Source organism: Carassius auratus, chromosome 47 (assembly GCF_003368295.1).
Source record: "Carassius auratus strain Wakin chromosome 47, ASM336829v1, whole genome shotgun sequence".
NCBI classification, from domain to species: Eukaryota; Metazoa; Chordata; class Actinopteri; order Cypriniformes; family Cyprinidae; genus Carassius; species Carassius auratus.
The window spans coordinates 9,255,371-9,277,159 of record NC_039289.1 but is presented as its reverse complement, the minus strand read 5'-3'; the positions used below and the strand labels follow the sequence as shown (position 1 = coordinate 9,277,159).

The following is a 21,789-nucleotide window of genomic DNA, read 5'->3' as shown; positions in this document are numbered from 1 at the left end:
GAAACCTGTCGACGACAGAATTGACTGCGTCGCCGAACAGGCCAGTCGCCATCATGCTCTTTGGCATGTCTAGGAGCTCTAAACTTGACAGACAACAGTAAATAAGACTCACAAGATAAACAGTTTGACATTCACACACAGAGCGCTTGCTGAAAGATGCGAAGCTGACGCCAGCTGCGTGGCACGTGCTTTTATAGCTTCCTGGTCGCTTACATCACTCCGCCGGTGACGTCACGCTCTTCCATTGGTCTGATTTCACACGAAATTCAGAGTCGCGCACGCTGGGCACGTTCCCCAAAGCGCACTGACGCAGCTCGAATTCCTGAAGAGGAACTGATGTAGACTGCAAATAAGAGTGCAGTTTCACATTTTGCGTATGCATTACAAAGTTTAATTATTTTTTACATGCAATGATAAAAAATAAAACCAAAAAAGATTTGTAATGAAGAAAAAATATGTAGACAAATATTAATAAATGTTGTGCGTCGCACTCAGCATCATGTGCGACACAAATCTTGCACTCTAATATGTTAAGGATATTAGAATAGAATACACTCCAGCATTTAAATGTGGCTGCAATTTTTTTCCTCCCTGACTATTATCGGAACCCTGTCCTAAATCACTCCCGATAGGAGTGGGTGTGGGAGAGAGGAGGGCCGCTGGATAAGCCAGGGCTGGCGGCGTGTGATGGGGCACACCTGAAGGAAATGGGGTAACACTTTAGAATACTGTTTCTTACTTACTACATAACAAATAAGGAATTATTGAAGAACTAACAGGTGATTATTCATTAACACTTAACTCACTACTGTTAAAGGGGGGGTGAAATGCTATTTCATGCATACTAAGTTTTTTAAACTGTTAAAGAGTTGGATTCCCATGCTAAACATGGACAAAGTTTCAAAAATTAAGTTGTATGTTTGAAGGAATATTTTTGTTCCCAAAATCCTCCTTCCGGTTTGTCACAAGTTTCAGAAAGTTTTTTTTCGAGTATGGCTCTGTGTGACTTAGATGGAGCGGAATTTCCTTATATGGGTCCTAAGGCACTTCTGCCGGAAGAGCGCGCGCTCCCGTATAGCGAGGCTGAGCAGCACAGACATTTCACTGATCAGGGCGATTCACTGATCAGAGCGAGAACGTTGCGAAAAGTCACAAAAGAAGTGTGTTTTTGGTTGCCAGGGCAAGACAACCCTGCACAGATTACCAAAAAAAACAGCATTAAGGGACCAGTGGATGGAGTTTATTTTTACATTGCATCAACGGAGTTGTGCAAGTGTTTTTGTTTGTTCCCTGCATTTCGAAGATGCTTGTTCACAAGGCCCAGTTTGACGACGGATTTGCGTATCATTTATTTCTTAAGGATGATGCAATCCCAAGGAAAAAGGGTCACGATCGTGTGTTGGAACCGCAGGCGGTGAGTAAAACTGCTTCAAATATCTCTGCCTCCTTGTTAGTGCGTCCCCTCCCATGCCAGAGACCCGGGTTCGAGCCCCGCTCGGAGCGAGTCGTTTCTGCTGCTGCTTTCGTTCAGTTTCAGCCTCTGGATCTGATTCTGGATCATAAATAAACGGCTGAATCTGACTGTAAGCCATGGTTTGTTTTTGGATGATGGGTTTTCCCTCACGGTAATGTCACAGCTTCCACATCCTCTCAACGCAAAAGCCTATTCGCGCTCGTGATTCTTTAGCTCCGCCCACACGTCACGCCTCCAGCCGGTCGTGTTTTTCTGGGAAAAATCGGTACAGACTATCTTTCTCTTATGAATATAATAAAACTAAAGACTTTTTGGATTTATGAAGGATGCAGTACTACTCTATATGTACTCAAGATTAACAGGATATTGAGTGAAAACGAGCATTTCACCCCCCCCCCCCCTTTAACTACTAAGGAAGATGTGTTAACTAATCAGTATGTAATATAATTTTATAATTGTGTTAAGTAACAGTTAGCTAATTAGTAACTAATATACTCTGTGATACCTCATAAAGAACTACTATTAACTAATTACTAGTTAAGGTTCAAGAAAAATAACTATGAAATAACTACTACTTAACAGTTATACTCAAAATTACTTGAGTAAAAGGCAAGTACAAAGTACTACTACAGTAGCAACTTTGTTACAGCCCAATTATTAGCCTATAATGGAAATGAAATATGGATTTTATTTGCTTCTAAATGTTTAACTTTTGATTACTATTTTGAAATGTGGGCAGTATACATGTTAAAAATGGAATAAAATATGCTGTATTAAGAAATGTTCTCATCTGAAATAAACAGATGAGAGTATTTTACAAAGTTTATGATTACTTTTATAGGTATTTTTAGTCAAAATGATGTAGTTTATTATTATTTACTAATAGGTTCACTTTAGAATTCTGTAAGTCCTGCAAAATTATCTGATAATCCTTTATTAATTACTAATGGGTTCCCTATGTTTTCACTCTAGAATACTGTTTCAGATTCTAAGTAATTCTTGAGGAATTATATAATAATTATGTATTAATTACTAATGGGTTCCCAACGTTTCCACTTTTAAGTGAAGTGACATTCAGCCACGTATGGTGACCCATACTCAGAATTTGTGCTCTGCATTTAACCCATCCGAAATGCACACACACAGAGCAGTAAACACACACACACACTGTGAGCACACACCCGGAGCAGTGGGCAGCCATTTATGCTGCGGCGCCCGGGGAGCAGTTGGGGGTTCAGTGCCTTGCTCAAGGGCACCTAAGTCGTGGTATTGAAGGTGGAGAGAGAACTGGTCATGCACTCCCCCCACCCACAATTCCGTCGGGCCCGAGACTAGAACTCACAACCCTTCGATTGGGAGTCCAACCCTCTAACCATTAGGCCACGACTTCCCCTTTAGAATGGGCCTAATGTTTCAGGTTCAAAATAAGTCCTGCAGAATTATTTGATAACTATTTATTAATTACTAATGGGTTCCCTATGTTTTCACTTTAGAATACTGTTTCAGATTCTAAGTAATTCTTCAGGAATTATCTGATAATTCTTTATTAATTACTAATGGGTTCCCAATATGTTCACTGTAGAATAGGCCTAATGTTTCAGGTTCAAAATAAGTCCTGAATAATTATTTTATAATTATTTTTTAATTACAAATTGGATACCTGTATTTTCACTTTTCCTCACATACAGAAATTGAATTAATAATAATGTGGTATATGCTGAGGAGGCACACATACAGTACTGTATATAAAATATAAAAACTAAAGTAAGATATCGCAAGGCACTGGAGCCGTGGTGGGGTTCCTATTGGAAGCTGATTTCTTATAAGAAATCACTGCACATGTCTCCAGACAAGATGGCCGCCAACCCAGAGCCACGGCACAAGATGGCCGCCAGCCCCGCGCCACTGCACATGATGGCCACCAACCCAGAGCCACTGCACAAGATGACAGCCACAGTTGACATTCCAGAGTCGAGTCAGGTTTCTGTTGACTTTCCAGAGTCGAGTCAGGTCCCCGTTGACTTTCCAGAGTCGAGTCAGATCCCCGTTGACTTTCTAGAGTCGAGCCAGGTCCCCATTGACTTTCCAGAGTCGAGTCAGGTCTCTGTTGATCATGTCCCCGTTGACTTTCCAGAGTTGAGTCAGGTCCCATTGATCAGGTTCTCCTTAAATTTCCAGAGTCAAGTCAGGTCCCCGTTGACTTTCCAGATTCAAGTCAGGTCCTCGTTGATCGATCCCCATTGACTTTCCAGAGTCGAGTCAGGTCCCTGTTGACTTTCCAGAGTTGAGTCAGGTCTCTGTTGATCAAGTCCCCGTTGACTTTCCAGAGTTGAGTCAGGTCCCATTGATCAGGTTCTCCTTAACTTTCCAGAGTCAAGTCAGGTCCCCGTTGACTTTCCAGATTCAAGTCAGGTCCTCGTTGATCGATCCCCATTGACTTTCCAGAGTCGAGTCAGGTCCCTGTTGACTTTCCAGAGTCGAGTCAGGTCCCCGTTGATCAGGTCATCCTGTTCATGTTCTCTATTTCAGTCCTACCTGACCAGACTTGGTTTTCTGTGCCATCGACTCTGCTGTTGCACAGGAGAGTGTTGGAGCTCCAACACAACCCGCTCTGCCCTGGTGGGCTCCTGATACCGAGTTAAGCCCGCGGCGGGCCCCTGTTCCCCATGTTAGGCCTAGGAAGGGCTCCAGTTCCGCCTGCTCCACCCTGGCTTCCTGCTCTGCTGGCTCTGCTGGCTCTGCCCTCGTCCCCGGCCACTCCACTTCCACACGGACTTGGCCCTCCATCCCTCCCCCTGATCCTCCAACTTTCCACCTCCCTCCTGAACCCCTTTTTGTTGTTGTTTTTTCACTTCCTGTCCCTGTTCCCCTCCATGGACCTAGACGCCATCCCTCCCCCTGATCCTCCACCATTCCACCTCCCTCCTGGACTCTTTGGTTTGTCTAGTTGTTTTTTTTTTTCAGATGAGCATCTGGAAGCTGCTCCTTAGAGGGGGTAGGTAGTGTCACAGTGTCTGGTTTGCATATCCCTGGATGTCCACAAGAGGTCTCACTTCCTCATATTGTCACCCCACTTCAGTACTGCATTTCACACAAGCCTTTCTCTGGACTAATCACTGTTCATTGTACACAGCTGTTCCCACTCACATTCTTTGCACCTGTCTATATATATACCCTGTTTATTTCTGGCATTGTTATGGAGTCCTTGTCTTATGTCACCCTGTATTTCGTGTTTCCTTGCCAATTTTTATGTTTCTTGATTTTGGACTGCTTACCTGGATTTCGACCTTTGCCTGACTGGATTATTGATTTTGAATACCCTCTTAAACACTGCTTTTGGATCTATCTGTTTGTGTGTGTGTTCTGTGACACAGAGGTTGAATAAGTAACTGCTTTGACTGAATTAAATTCATTCAGTGAAGACTCATAGCTCTTCAGCTGGTGAGTTTTTTTTTTTTTTTTTTTAATTATCATTTAAAAGAACCAGCTCATAAGAGTTATTTGCTCATGAATCGGACCACACTTGCACTGTATCAGAGTACACACAACACTGGCATAACAGCAATACAAATGAGAACATTTATACCATTTAATACATTTAGCCTTATATTATTTTAACCCATACTGTAACCTATTTCAACAGAAGTTTACTAAGAAGTTTGTCATAAATTAAATAACACATAGGTGTTTTGTGCATGTTCAGTGTCTCCTACCCCATCCAACAGCCATGGCGACCCATGGAAACCATGGAGGTGTTCCAGACACTGAGTTTCTGAAGAGCAGGAACACATTAATGCCGTACAGTGTGTTCCAAGTGAACGTAGCCAGCAGGAAGTACTGAAGCAGAGCTGTAAACGTTGTACAGGGTCCCTGATCTGTGTACTTGTGGTGATCAGACTTAGGAACTATATTCTCGCCAGATATCTTTGGTTCATTCACATGTTGGACAGGGTTGTTAATGCCGAAGATGAAGAGAAGGTAGAAAGCCATCATACTCAAGCAGATGTTCACCACTAGCAGAGTAGGGCTGCCTCTTCTTGACTTCCTGTGGCATGTGTATGGATATGAAAAAAATACTGCTTCACCACTGCAAAAAGCTGTACGCAAACAGTTTATACCTATACCTGGTTTTGATTTGGTACAATGCTGTTACAGACAGTCCCAGAACAGACAGAGCACAGCCGGTGATGCTGATCCAATTCAAGGCTTCAGAATATTGATAGTTGATATCAAATGCCTGCAGAAAAATGAAACCTGCATTATATTCTAGTGGAAATGGTTTTAATTCACAGCATCATAGACTCTTCTGATCCATTTAACTCTAATATAAATGGTATTTGCATCATGATGTAAATATATCTTACCATCAGAATAGCAAAGTTTGCATTTTTTAGTTTTTTACAGCTGCAAACTGCATGTCCCAAGGGACTCTCAGTTTTAGTGCAACCGTCAGTGATCCAGTCCTTTTTACTGTAACTCCAAGACACGCAGGCAAAGTCACTGAGGGACATTGTCGAATCGGCCTGAAATTTCAACAATGTATTAATTTATCAACACCATACTTGTACAGATCTGTGTCGACATATTTTTTTGATAATGAGGAGCATCACAGTATAGTTCTATACGCTCTTAAAGGGGTCATGGAATGCGGTTTCAGATTTTTATATTGTTTCTTGAGGTTAGTTTATAAAGTTAGCTTTGCTTCACATAAAAAAAAAAAAAAAATTGCTCTATTATGTTGTTTGTGTCTATTGTTATCTGTCCTGAAGTTTTCATGTCGAGCAAAGAACATCTACAGTCGACACAATATTCTGGAAATAGGATCACATAGTGAGCAAACAATTACAGCTAAGTTTCTCCACTCTCACGATATCCTGGTGGATATCGCTAGGTGCCCAGGCTCTCCGTGGATTACAATCCCTGTGGGGAGGTGGCAAAGGCAGCACAGGGAGAGGAGGCAAAAGCGAGGTTGCAGAGCTTTTCCTAGTGTTAGTGAGACTACGGAAGTGGCCACACAAACTGCCACTTCCAAGTTTTTTCCGTAGTTATGCGAGATCCCTCGACGTTGTTAAGGATTGCTGCATTCAATCATTTCAATAGATGAATTCACTTCATTAATCTATTCCAGATACAGTTATCGAGCTACCAGCCCACAAAGTGCATTGCTATGACAGGACCAGAGACTCTGGTAAGAGCAGGGGAGGGTGGTTATGCATTTTTCTGAACAAAAATTGGTGCACTAACACCAATGTTCCCCAGACTTGGAGTTTATGACAATTAAATGCAGGCCCATAAATCCGCCTTGTGAATTTACTGTTGTTTTAATAACTGCTGTGTATATACCTCCGGACGCTAATGCTAGCTCGGCTCTTGGACTTTTACATGATAATATTAGCAGTCAGCAGAGGCTATTCACATTGTTGCAAGGGACTTTAATCATGCAGATTAGTTAATGGGGTGTCCCACCTGATTAGCTTGTTTCCCAATTTTTCCAAGTTATGTTAGTGGGCCCAGTTATCATTCTTACCATGAGGACAGGCACATTGACAGAACAACATCTGAGTTTTAGGGACTCTATCTGAAGAGCTCGTTTCCAAAACATAATAAATCCATTTTGATTAAGTGTGTAAAATGTGTTTTCTTTAGCAAGAATTTGGCAAGATGAAAACCACAATTTTCTGTTTCAAACTTTCACATAGCATATTTAGATTATAATAACATTAAAACTTAAAATCCAGGTCTATATTTTGAAAGAATATACAAATGTATTATTTTTATCCCCAAATGCAATAAAACAATAAAAGGTTGTTTTTTTTTTAAATGCATTAAACCCATTGAATAATTATAAAAGTTATTTTTCATATTGAAACTGACAAAAATACACAACATAGTATGTTTATCCACATATGATAGCCTCTGAATTTGTTCAATACTAATTATATACTATATCACATTCAATACTAATATAAAAGCACTGGACTAAAAATGCATCCATCAGTCATTGCTTCCAAAATGAATTCAACAGGTCATCTTGTTAGTGCTATACATTAATTGAAACAATAAAATTAAATTTCATCATGAACAAGAACATGACCAACATCACATTAGAACAAAGAAATTCCAAAATGACATTTCCCTTACATTCAACTTCCAAAAGTGCATTCAACTTTGCCATGTTAAATTCATTTAGTTGACTAGTGCTATGTGCTGTATTAACAAAAACATAAATGGCATTAATAAATACACTTACATTGACAAGTTACACAATATCGTGTTCATAATCGAATCCGATTCATCCAAGGAATGCAAAATATCGTAGCTTGTCAGTGATCTCCAGCTCTGTGTATTAAATGCATATAAATAATTCCTATCTGAAAGCATGTGATGGAGATTTACCAGTACTATAAATCACAAAACTGGCTTTTCTGACGAGATGCGGATGACAATCACATGCAATTTATCTTGCAGCCCTTGTTAGTTGATCAAAAAGTACAAAGTAGATGAGTAAAAGTAAGATGCAGAGTGTTTTCAAAGTGCCTCTATAACTGTCAAGAGTGCATGGAATAGTGTGATGTGATTAGTTGAGCGGATTTATGGCATTCTGCCATTTGAAAGAAAAAAGAGAAAACATGACCTAGTAATTTTTATTTACATATATATATATATATATATATATATATATATATATATATATATATATACCGACATGAAACAATACTGATTTTGGCGGAAACTCAAATTATTATTATTATTTTTAATGAAAATTAAATTTAACCCATTTTGGAACCAAACTCTTCATCTAACAGCACAACGCTGTAATTAATGATGAAAAAAAAAAAAAAAAAAAAAAACCATTCAGAACATGGACCTTTAATTATGTATGGTGTTGATAAATGTTAAGAGGTTTAAAATTTGATAATTTTAGAAGGGCCGAAAAGAAATATTAATATTTTAAACTGGGGAGATAGTTTTGAGTTGTGAAACTTGAAGTATTGTAATGTTGTATATTTGCAAATATAAACATTATTTTGATTCACCATTTCATGACCCCTTTTAAAGTAAAAGTTCTTTATTGGCTTTGATGGCTCCATGAAGAATTGTTTACATCAGTGGAAACTTACCTTTCCACAAAAGTGTATTTATAGTGGTAGAAGGTGGTTCTTTAAAAACTGTTCACTGAAAGGTTCTTTTGGGAACCAAAAAAATGGTTCATAAAATGTAACCTTTATTTTAAAGAATGTAGAAAATGGCTTCCTACCAGCAGTAAGACCTGATATTTTAGGTGAAATGGGATGGTATTGCATACTTTTTAATGTAATTACATCCATGCTGAAAAGTAAGAAGTGTAATGTTGGACAAGCTGCTCACCGATGGTGTGACTGCAAACTGAACCTGATCAATTCCAGAATTTTCTAGAAGATTAACAGATATCTCTCTTCTCTTGGTATCCAAAGAAGGTTGAAAGCTTTTTGACTGGAAGAACTGATCATTATCATAGAGGACAAACCCAATATCTTTATCAAAATCTACACAAAAAAGTGAGATTGTTACAATTAAAATGAAAAGAATTACAAAATACAATAAAAGGTAAAGTAAAGTTGTAGAGTAGAATCCAGTCTCAACCCAGCTTTACCTTCACTGAATGTGACATTCATTTGAAGGTCAACTATTTGTTTGGAAAACTCAGCGTCTGTTATTTGCAGTTTAATTCTGTCAGGTAAAAAGTTATCATTCAGCCCTGGAAATATTCAGATAAGTATGTCTTTTAGAATCATGATATCATGCTAAAATTATATTTATAATAGTTTTACTCCTACAGTATATACAATACGATCAAAAGTTTGGAACAATTATAAAGTAATCTCTATGCTCACCAGGTCTGCATTATTTGATTAAACATACAGTGAAATAGTAATGTTGTGAAACATTATTGTTTTCTATTTTAATATATTTTAAATTGTAAATTATTCTTGTAATGACAAAGTTGAATTTTCAGCATTGTTACTCCAGTCTCACATGATCCAGTGTCGCATGATCCTTCAGAAAACAGTAACCATTATAATTAATGCTGAAAATGGTTTTGCTGCTTAACATATACATATATAATTATTATTATTATTATTATTATTATTATTACTCTAACTTCAAACACTTGCCTTTAAAAGAGGTTAACTGCACTTGTCGGATTGGCTTCTGTCCCTTCAGTGACTGCACAGCCATTTTCGGTTGCACCAACAATGGATTTTGTTCCTCACGCAGGGAGAGTTTCTGTAGAGTCTGTGTTAGTCTAAACACACACAATATGACGTCAGACAAAAATTTTGTGATTAAGAATTTTGCATACTATTATGGTACTGTCAGTGGCAAATCAGCGAGTGTGAAATGTTTTGTTACTCAGAAATTGCAGTATGATCAACAGAAGAGTACATCTCACGACTTGCACCCAGGAGCTGACTGATTGTAGCGACTGCTGATATGGCAATATCCTGCAGATAAAGAAGAAAATATTTCTTAAGGCAATTGTGGATGGTATTCAGTATTTCATGACATTATGTGTTTTCATGACATATAGTGTTTTTTGCTGTACCTGGATTAGTCAAATTAGTATATCTGTCTGTATTATGTGCAGCTTAAAAAAAAATAAAAGTTTTGACAATGATCGTTCATGACTCTTAATGCTTGTCACAGACTCACTTGTTTTATATAATTGAAACTGAAAAAAAAAAAAAAAAGAACTACTGAGAAAAAAATGAGAAAAAAAATCATAAAGGCTGGCCACTGTGTGGCGCTATAACAGGACTAAAACCTAAAAATGGTTAACACTACACAGCTATTAGTTTGATTGACAAAACAAAATAAAAAAAATAACAAGCTGTATTTGTGTCCACATTGCCAAAAGTGAATCTCAAAAGGCATAGCCACCACTTGGCCAACAAAGTCCAAGCACCTTTTTAAAATGGGGTAAACAGAGGCTGATCAGAATGAAACTTGGTGGGCCTGTTTGACTTGCAGCCTTAAAAGTCTGTGAGAGTTTTGAAAGAAATTGGCCACTAAGTGGTAATATTACATTTTTAAAGTGTGTAAATAGTTGTACATTGCCTGACTTTCATATCACATGTTAGATCTCCTTATTCTGAACAACTCTGAATCAAGAATTACTGTTGTCAAGCAATTTCTTTGTTAATAAATAAAGATTACGAAATACTTTTGCAAACTAATCCTAGGTTCTTTGGACAGCATTTGGACAGCTATAACTGGGTCCTTTGAAAATGGATGTGGCCAAGTGTGCCTAAAAGCCTATTGTTCCTAGACAAAAACTCATAACTTTACGAAATCAGCTGAATGTATGCAATGTGACATGGCAAATCACATGATAGGGCTGAAAAATAACTTTTTCAGGCCCAATTTGTCCGAGACCTTCACCAAATTACCTAAGTGTGTTCCATTCCATTTCAAATAAGCATGCAAACTTTTATGGAGATCAACCCATCTGTGGTTTTAAACTGTCAAAAAGCTGCAAACACTGTATTTTTGTGGCAAATGACCTGTCATGTTTCACATATACACCCTACAACACCCTGTTGTACACCCTACAACACCATAATTTCAACACTCTTCCAGATCCCTCTGTTCCTAGCTCTATCTATCAGTGGATCACCAGCAGCAGCTAGTGAAAATGGGGAAATTCATTTCAATCAGCAGCACCATCAGCACTGGCGCCCCTCAGGGACGTGTGCTCTCCCCACTGCTCTTCTCCCTGTACACCAACGACTGCACCTCTACTGACCCCTCTCAAAGATTGTACTTCCTTCGCCAGGAGCTCGACTGTTTTCAAAGAAGTATAAAGCTGTATCTGTCTTTTAGGAATCTTATACTAAAGATTCTTCAGAGATATAAAGGATGCAATGCTACTCTATAGGTACTAAAGATTAACATGAGATTGGCAGAAACTGTGTGTTATGTCCCCTTTAAAGACTCTGCTTGCAGCTATATTATTGTATTTTAAAATGTTTGTAACCAGTTTACAGTCAATTTTCTATAGATTACAAAAAAAAGACAAAAGTAAAAATGAGTAAAATTGTCTTTACATGTTGTATCTTTAAAATCATGAAGCAACTTGAAGAATGAATATCTGCTTAAGGCTTATTAAGTACCGTAGTTTGTGTAGTTTGTTGATCAGAAAGCAGGATGTTGGTTATTTCAGCTGCATTTGTGATGTTGATGGGTGTTAGTCGTTCTGGTATGGATGTGAGGATCTGGGTGTTGGAGGCTAAGTTCTGTTTTTTTTCGGGAGTAGCTTCAGAAACCTTGATTTAATAAGTAAATAAATAAATAAATAATGACATTTCAATAAAATCAGACTGACTGACTATATATTACAAGCATTAGGCATAGATTACATACCCATGCATTAATGACATCCAGGGTCAAACTACAATTGAGAATGTTTGGAGGATCAAATGAGTGAGTAGCTATATTACAGAGGGATGATGCCTGGTGCATGCCAGCTAAAAAAAACAAAACAAAAAAAAAACAATATTGTACAGTATTGCATTTTGTGATAAAATGGAAACTTGTAGAGAGACAACTACCATTTGTTGTTTCTGGTGGACATCTCTCTACAGAGGAAGCAAACTGACCTAGGACAGTTTTTGGAAAGGTGAATTTGCTAGTTCGTGTGTAAAATTATAACTCTGTTGGACAACTACTCAATTGTCTCGACGACATAAAGGCCTGGATGGCTCTGAACTTTTTAAATTTTAATGATAAAAAAACAGAAGTGATGGTTTTCGGAGGCACCACTGGGACCCCGCCTGTAGATCTGGGCTCCTTAGCACCCTATATTAAACCTATTATCACAAACCTAGGAGTTAAAGTGGACCCTGAGCTTAAATTTGACAGTCAGATCAAAGCTGTTGTCAAATCAAGCTTCTTTCATTTAAGGCAGCTGGCCAAAATAAAACCAATGCTGTCAAGACAACATTTCGAAACCGTTATCCACGCCTTTGTAACTACACGGCTGGACTACTGTAACTCACTATATGTGGGGGTTAGTGGGTCCTCCATCAACCGTCTCCAGTTGATACAAAATGCAGCAGCACGTCTTTTAACGGGCACACGTAAACATGAGCACATTTCCCCTATTTTAGCTTCATTACACTGGCTGCCTATTCAATTTAGGATCCATTTTAAAATTCTGTTATTTGCTTTTAAATCACTAAAGGGTCTTGCTCCGCCATACCTCTCTGAGCTTCTACACTCTTATAAACCCGTCCGCTCTCTCAGATCAGATGATCAGCTGCTCCTGACTGTGCCTAAAACTAAGCGTAAGCTCAGAGGGGACCGTGCCTTTGCTGTGTCTGCCCCTAAACTGTGGAATGATCTGCCTTTGCATGTTAAGCAGGCCTCTTCTTTATCTGTTTTTAAAACCCTTCTTAAAACCCATCTTTTCTCTTTGGCTTTTGACACCTAGTAAGAGGTCGACTTTATTTACTTGTTTCAATTTGTTACTTTGAATGCTTTTATTCTGTGGTTATAAATGGTACATATGTTTATTTTATCTATTTTATTTTTATTTATTTTTCTGTACAGCACTTTGGTCTACTGTGGTTGTTGTAAAGTGCTTAACAAATAAAGTTGGTATGGTATGGTATGGTGTGTGCTTTTGTTCAGGGCAGAAATTTGCTGGAAAAAAACAAAAAACAAAACACAAGACTGTTAGTAAGCTTGAGACCTTTTACAAGATTACACAGTCTGTATATCATGTAATATTTTCAATGGGTTTTACGAATATTGCAGGTAGTTCCAGTCCAATCATCTGGGCAGATGCAGATCCCGTCTTGTAAGATACCCTTGTTTTCACACACCAGACTCGGCACGGTCACTGTCGTGGACAGGGTGCTGAATGTTGTACTGATGCTGTTGTTGGATATGTTGGTGGTTCTCTCTGAAGTATATTGTGATGTGTTAAAGGTGGTGCTCTCTGAAGTATATTGTGATGTGTTAGAGGTGGGGCTCTCTGAAGTATATTGTGATGTGTTAGAGGTGGGGCTCTCTGAAGTATATTGTGATGTGTTAGAGGTGGTGCTCTCTGAAGTATATTGTGATGTGTTAAAGGTGGTGCTCTCTGAAGTATATTGTGATGTGTTAGAGGTGGTGCTCTCTGAAGTATATTGTGATGTGTTAAAGGTGGTGCTCTCTGAAGTATATTGTGATGTGTTAGAGGTGGGGCTCTCTGAAGTATATTGTGATGTGTTAGAGGTGGGGCTCTCTGAAGTATATTGTAATGTGTTGGGGGTGGAGCTCTCTGAAGTATATTGTGGTGTGTTAAAGGTGGGGCTCTCTGAAGTATATTGTGATGTGTTAGAGGTGGGGCTCTCTGAAGTATATTGTGATGTGTTAGAGGTGGGGCTCTCTGAAGTATATTGTAATGTGTTGGGGGTGGAGCTCTCTGAAGTATATTGTAATGTGTTAAAGGTGGGGCTCTCTGAAGTATATTGTGATGTGTTAAAGTTGGGGCTCTCTGAAGTATATTGTGATGTGTTAAAGGTGGGGCTCTCTGAAGTATATTGTAATGTGTTGGGGGTGGAGCTCTCTGAAGTATATTGTAATGTGTTAAAGGTGGGGCTCTCTGAAGTATATTGTGATGTGTTAAAGGTGGGGCTCTCTGAAGTATATTGTGATGTGTTAGAGGTGGGGCTCTCTGAAGTATATTGTGATGTGTTAGAGGTGGGGCTCTCTGAAGTATATTGTGATGTGTTAGAGGTGGGGCTCTCTGAAGTATATTGTGATGTGTTAAAGGTGGTGCTCTCTGAAGTATATTGTGATGTGTTAGAGGTGGGGCTCTCTGAAGTATATTGTGATGTGTTAGAGGTGGGGCTCTCTGAAGTATATTGTAATGTGTTGGGGGTGGAGCTCTCTGAAGTATATTGTGATGTGTTAAAGGTGGGGCTCTCTGAAGTATATTGTGATGTGTTAGAGGTGGGGCTCTCTGAAGTATATTGTGATGTGTTAGAGGTGGGGCTCTCTGAAGTATATTATAATGTGTTGGGGGTGGAGCTCTCTGAAGTATATTGTAATGTGTTAAAGGTGGGGCTCTCTGAAGTATATTGTGATGTGTTAGAGGTGGGGCTCTCTGAAGTATATTGTGATGTGTTAGAGGTGGGGCTCTCTGAAGTATATTGTAATGTGTTGGGGGTGGAGCTCTCTGAAGTATATTGTGATGTGTTAAAGGTGGGGCTCTCTGAAGTATATTGTGATGTGTTAAAGGTGGGGCTCTCTGAAGTATATTGTGATGTGTTAAAGGTGGGGCTCTCTGAAGTATATTGTGATGTGTTAGAGGTGGGGCTCTCTGAAGTATATTGTAATGTGTTGGGGGTGGAGCTCTCTGAAGTATATTGTGATGTGTTAAAGGTGGGGCTCTCTGAAGTATATTGTGATGTGTTAGAGGTGGGGCTCTCTGAAGTATATTGTAATGTGTTGGGGGTGGAGCTCTCTGAAGTATATTGTGATGTGTTAAAGGTGGGGCTCTCTGAAGTATATTGTGATGTGTTAAAGGTGGGGCTCTCTGAAGTATATTGTGATGTGTTAAAGGTGGGGCTCTCTGAAGTATATTGTGATGTGTTAGAGGTGGGGCTCTCTGAAGTATATTGTAATGTGTTGGGGGTGGAGCTCTCTGAAGTATATTGTGATGTGTTAAAGGTGGGGCTCTCTGAAGTATATTGTGATGTGTTAAAGGTGGGGCTCTCTGAAGTATATTGTGATGTGTTAAAGGTGGGGCTCTCTGAAGTATATTGTGATGTGTTAGAGGTGGGGCTCTCTGAAGTATATTGTAATGTGTTGGGGGTGGAGCTCTCTGAAGTATATTGTGATGTGTTAAAGGTGGGGCTCTCTGAAGTATATTGTGATGTGTTAAAGGTGGGGCTCTCTGAAGTATATTGTGATGTGTTAAAGGTGGGGCTCTCTGAAGTATTTAGACACCAAGTCTTCTCGAAAACAGCTGTTTACAGAGACAAAATATCAGACACAAGAATCGAGCCGACCTTTAGTCTTGCTAAATCTGGTCCAGCTTGCCAACTTATGTTTTAACCAAGAACTGACTGACTTAGACAAGAAAACTCACTCTGACTAAAGCTCCGTTTACACTGCCAACAACATCCAGCGACATGATCCATTGATTAATTTTAGTGGAAGTCTGAACGATTTCTGGTGCTATGAGCAACAGTGATTGGCGACAGGATGTAGGTGACATATGATTAACCTTTTGCTAATTCTGAGCAACTTTTGAGAGCAACAACCAATAGGAGTGAAGGCTTTGTCAGAGGAGCTCAAGTCACTGTCTCAAGTGCTTGCAAAACAGGTCAGAGAATATATGGCACAGTTTCACTGTTCTTCAGGTTTTGTCTGTAACATAATGGATATAATAAAATAATGATGGAAAAGAAAGTCTCAGCAGTCTCAGTGAGTTTGTTTCATACGTTGATAGTTATTGTTGATTATATGAAAGAATGAGCAGTTAAATAATGATGCAGATCATACTAAAATAGTTTCCCGGGGTGTAATATTCATTAATAGGCAAACTGAAAAAACTGAAACAAGAAAGCTGATTATTATCTGAATGATGTTTTGCCATTTTTCTTCAGTGAGTGAGTATAATAAAGCAATTCTTAGGCACGTGAATCATTTGACTGGAACTGTTTTCATGCGCTGTGTTATTTATTTAATTTTTAACACAGTATATGATATTTTCTCACACACATACATCAGCTTATCTCTCAGCTGAGTACACATTTATAGTTTAACACTCTGGTGCTGTTTGCATGGTAGTCAAAAGTGTCAACTTAAACTTTATTTCTGTTTACAACCTGAGCTGTGCTCCAAATTTGAGGTTGCTCACAATAGGCAATCTTAAAGCCTGGTTCATTTGACTAGTGTGATTGCTGCGTTTAGCAGTCCCTGGCACAGTTGGAAGAGGTGGGTTCAGTTATATATAGATCAGTGAGTGTGAGTCCTAACCGCACCGGAGTACAGATCTTCTGATACGAGCTGCATGACTGCATGACTATTTCTAATCGACAAAAGCGATCGATGCGTACAGCAATATATTGTGAGAGGGCCGTCCCATATGACTCAATATAATAAGAAACAAAGTAAACTAAACATTGCACTCCATTGTGCCGAGCGAGCACTTCTCTGCAGTCTTCACGTGCTATCGTAAACGTACTAATTACGATTTATGATTACGAGCTCATTGCATTTTTGTTAAAAATAATAGTGGACAGTGGTTGGTGAATGCTGTTGCTTAGCCTAAATTTTCCCTAATAATTATAGCGATTCAACATTACAGTATAATTGAAAGCCATTATTTTTAACACTTGACTGACAGGCTCTGAAATATATAACAACTTTTTAATTTAAGGGATTTAAACAATTCTTCACATAAACTATATTATAGATTTATAAATTGTACATATTATACTTTAGTCAAGCCCATAAAAGTCTGTCTAGAGTAAAATGAAGAAACAGAACGAACTGAGAAAGACTCAGTCCAGAAGAACTGTGGCAATGTCTCCAAAATGCTTCAATAAACATGCAAAGCTACAGTATTGTGCAAAGTTTTCCGCACTTATGTAAAGAATAATCCAATAAATAGATTTCATTCATGAACTTCTATTAACTAAATTAAATCAACATTTGGTTTGACCACACTACGTGCTAAAAAAAGCTTTTGCCCTATGTGCACTTGCACATTGTTTTTCAGGTAGCTTTTCATGTAGATTTCTTGAAGTGTCTTGGAGACATTGCCACAATTATTCTGGATATAGTTTGTCTAAGTTTGTTCTGTTTCTTCATGCTATTCCAGACAGACTGGATGGTGGTGAGATCAGATCTCTGTGTGGAGCACTGGCTGCTGTCATACTCCATGTGCAAACAAAACCAATGTTTGGAAAAGTAAACTGATATTTACTTCTGAAAATTAACACTACAGCAAAAGATAGGAATAACTGACTTAAAATCATAGGCTGTATAAAAACATAGACGTAGTGTCCGTGACGTCACCCGTAGACTCCTGAAGTGTGTTTTTGAAGCCTAAAGTGTGCAGAGCGGTACAGTGTCAGCAGTGACAATCCACCTGTCACTCAAGTGGCCACGCCCTTAATTATGCAGAATTTTAAGTCTAATATAATTTAAACGGATGAGTTATAAAAAAATTCACCCCCTCACAGTTTTCATGAAGGGCAAAATTAGCTATTTAGACCAAAATAATTTTTTGCACCAGGCTGTAAACATGTTTTTTTTCTGCTGTAAAGTTGGGTATTTTAACATTGGGAGTCTATGGGACTGACTCCCTTCTGCAGCTAGTCTCAAGCGGCCAGTCGATGAATTGCAGTTTTAGTCACTTCCTTACTGGCTTCACTAGAGAGAGCAGGAGGTTAGGGCTCGCTTAAACCCATTATGTTTTTTTTTTTTTGTGAAAATACTAGTGGCATAAGACTTTTGCACAGTACTACATACATACATTACTAGTCTAAAGTCTAAATACAATTCTTTTTCAGATCAGCATGCCCATGGGTGCCCAAATGGGTGCAAATGCATTTGCTTTTTAAAGGTCCCCTTCTTCGTGATTCCATGTTTTAAACTTTAGTTAGTGTGTAATGTTGCTGTTAGAGTATAAATAATATCTGTAAAATTCTAAAGCTCAAAGTTCAATGCCAAGCGAGATACTTGATTTAAAAGAATTCGCCTACAAAAAAATGACCCGTTTGGACTACATCCCTCTAGTTCCTGCAGTAATTACGTCACTAAAATAGTTTTTTGACTAACCACCGCCCACATGAATTCACAAAAAGGGGGTCGTGGCCTTGTTGCGCTCCGACGGAGAAGGAAGAGCTGTGTTTGTGTTTGTCGCCAAGTCGTTTGAAACACTGTTGTTTTCAGTAGTTTAATGCCGGATTCGCACAAAGATTATTCTTGACAGATGGAGCAGTTCCCTCTTTGTCTGGAGAAGGTGTTGTTTATGGACCACAACCGGTAAGTGTATTTTATTATTTAAGTTGGTGCGTTTAACAGTTTCTGTAACTTATTACACAAAGGGCAACACTGTTTAGCTTTGTTAACTAGATGTTAGGGCTGTGCAAAAAAACAAATTCGATTTTCATGCTCATCTCATCAGTAAAAACGCTCCTTTGATTATACATCTCCAGTACATGCTCCTGCCAACTTGCTTCTCAAAACTACTCCAAAACTAGCCCAATCGCATTTGCAGGAGGACACCGTGCTGTAAGCTGGTGCCGAATCACAACACAGGAGCCGCTGGCCCAATCAGAACTCGTTACGTATTTCTGAAGGAGGGACTTTACAGAACAAGGAAGACATCAGCCTGTTTTTATGACAGTGAAAACAGCAGTATACAGATAAGTGAATCGTGTGAAAAATACTGTTTTTTTACATGCGAAAAATAAACACGTTATATTGCACACTGTAAACACAATCAAAGCTTCAAAAAAGCGTGTAAAACGGGACCTTTAAACAACGTGGTGCAGGACATACAAAATTTACAACTGCATCGGGCTGAAACTAACAAAAACCATTAGCATTGCACCTGGCGTCACATTGCGTCAGGTGTATGATAGGGCCCTCAGTCTGACTAACAACTGACTACTGTATTGTATGCAAAAAAACAAACAAAAAAAAAACAGTATGCCTAAAGAGCAGTATGTACAAATTTGTTTTTTATTTTAATTATTTATTTCTTTTTTCACTAGTAAATGCAATGGTATGGTAAAGAAAGAAACAAAACACAGAAAGTGTCTTGTGGTACTGTAAATGAACTAGAAAGAAAAAAAAATACATTACAAAAGAGAATCAATAACCTGACTATTTTTATATAATAATAATGACAGATAATTGTTTAGAATATACTGATTATTAATTATCATTAATATACTGACATGCTGCTTTATCATTTATTCTTGGAGAGCTTTTTTTTTTTTTAAGAAAATAAAATTTTCATCTTCAAAACAAAAACAAAACAAAAAAAGTTTATTTGAGTTATTTGTAACTATTTGAGAAAGTTACTAGCAGATTCTGAGTGAAAAATAATCCTGAGTTTCAAAATGAATCCTACACCAAAATGTTACACCTTACCTGAGGTACAGATTAAGAGCAGCAGAGAATAATCCATTTCACACGTATTAGATATGACATTTATAAAACTAACTACTAACTAACTCCTCTTGTTTCTGTCTGGTTTATAAAGCAGAGGCAGGGCTGGATCATTGCTGGAGTGGGAAGTCCATCAGTCCTTCAGAAAACAGCTATCCATTTACAATCAATCTAATGTTAATGAAAAACTAAAATGACAACAGCACTGCACAATAATAGTATATTACATATTGGTCTGTTATATTCACAGCGCACATACAGAGGCTAGACAAAATAATGGGAAACCTATTATTATGGGATATAATGTATATATATATATATATATATATATATATATATATATATATATATATATATATATATATATATATATATATATATATATATATATATGTGTGTACACACACACACAGACACACACAGAGAGAGAGAGAGAGAGAGAGAGAGACACGCACTATATGTGTGTGTGTGTGTCTGTGGTTTTTTTTGTTTGTTTGTTGTTGTTTTTTTATCTGTAACCTTAAGTCTAATTGTTTGGTGTTTTGAGAACAACAGTCTTTATGATTATGACAGAGAATGACCAGATTTCATCTGCAGAAAAGAAAAGTGTCTGAAAACTGAAAGTGAATGAAAAGGACCAATGAACACTAAGTAGTAGGTCCAACCAACAAAGAACTACTGCAGTAAAGTGACAGAAAACCTTCAATATCTACCTTGATAATGTTTCCACAAAAAAAAAAAAAAAAACTGACCACAGAGAACCTAACAAAGCCAACATCCATATAAGATCTGCAACTGCTAAAACTTTAATCCCAGAGCTAAAATGCTGAAAAGGTGTTGTGATCATAAAACCTGGGGTCTCATTTATACAACTCTCTCTATGTATACTGTATATCATCCTAATAGTGTACGTATAGGCACAGAAGCTAGATTTTGGCAGACCTGCGCAAAAATCCCTTTATAAATCCCTGTCAGGGGAAGATTGTGTGTAAGTGCTTCTCCATCTCGACTCCTCCCCGAAATCACCATATATGGAGCTTACAACGCCTAGTTCTACTATGCATAACCTCATCTGCATATCATTACCATGCATATTCACATCCACATGACACCATATTCAAAACTGTTTAAGGTTCAAGACATTAAGGAAATATGAGATATGGACTATAAATACTATTTGTACCATACACAATTTTTATAGCTAAAAATCAGCCAGCATCCTTATGTTTTAGCATAAATATATAAAAATAAAAATCCCTAAAAACAAAACTGTTTAAAATAGTTCTCAGATAAATATTTTAAAATATATTTGGTCTCATTCCTTTCTACTGGCCAAATAGTATTTCAGTTGTTTTAAACAATTAAAATCAAATTAAATTGATGCAGTTTTGATGATAAGGTGAACATCTTTTAAGCCGGCTGCCACATACAAAAACACCACAGACCTCAGTTATTTTAGTTAGTTTAAGCCTATATTTATTTCAGTGTAAATAGAATTGGAAAAGTGATCAAGCGCTTCTACTAAATATGTCTAAATTCATAATCCATTTTTGTTTCAATTCTGCAAAATGATTATGTAATTTTGCTGCTTATCTCAATTAATGAGAGTGGAATATTTAATGTAAACGTGTACAATAAAATGAAAACAGATTTTCAGATATTGCCTTCATTACTTTTCTCATACCAGGAAAAAGAGTTTGTACGTATGGTCTAGAATGTCTGGTAGGTGCGTACATATATAAGCCGGGTTTATTTTTTATAAATCCCGATATGTACAGTATTGTTCAAAATAATAGCAGTACAATGTGACTAACCAGAATAATCAAGGTTTTTCGTATATTTTTTTATTGCTACGCGGCAAACAAGTTACCAGTAGGTTCAGTAGATTCTAAGAAAACAAATGAGACCCAGCATTCATGATATGCACGCTCTTAAGGCTGTGCAATTGGGCAATTAGTTGAATTAGTTGAAAGGGGTGTGTTCAAAAAAATAGCAGTGTGGCATTCAATCACTGAGGTCATCAATTTTGTGAAGAAACAGGTGTGAATCAGGTGGCCCCTATTTAAGGATGAAGCCAACACTTGTTGAACATGCATTTGAAAGCTGAGGAAAATGGGTCGTTCAAGACATTGTTCAGAAGAACAGCGTAC

The 21,789-nt window shown here is 37.9% G+C and overlaps 2 protein-coding genes across 4 annotated transcripts in view; both read right to left on the bottom strand.

The window, feature by feature from the left end:
* LOC113065029 (adhesion G-protein coupled receptor G7-like) overlaps positions 1-21,789 on the bottom strand; it is a 95,002-nt gene that overhangs the window by 6,282 nt on the left and 66,931 nt on the right. For 2 of the 3 annotated variants that reach the window (XM_026236139.1, XM_026236141.1), the window contains exons 10-12: positions 5,839-5,997; positions 5,599-5,711; positions 5,188-5,519 (exon numbers count right to left, since the gene is read on the bottom strand). In XM_026236139.1, the coding sequence (XP_026091924.1) occupies positions 5,188-5,519; positions 5,599-5,711; positions 5,839-5,997 (604 nt within the window). Of the gene's footprint in view, positions 1-5,187; positions 5,520-5,598; positions 5,712-5,838; positions 5,998-8,842; positions 9,001-9,107; positions 9,213-9,630; positions 9,762-9,868; positions 9,961-21,789 lie in introns of all 3 variants that reach the window. The other variant, XM_026236140.1, reaches the window with a different exon arrangement.
* Positions 14,281-19,699, bottom strand: LOC113065030 (cell wall protein DAN4-like). Its single transcript, XM_026236142.1, has 2 exons — positions 19,622-19,699; positions 14,281-15,473 (listed from the first exon to the last, which is right to left on the bottom strand). The coding sequence occupies exons 1-2, from the start codon at positions 19,656-19,658 to the stop codon at positions 14,512-14,514; spliced, it is 999 nt and encodes a 332-aa protein (XP_026091927.1). The 5' UTR covers positions 19,659-19,699; the 3' UTR covers positions 14,281-14,511.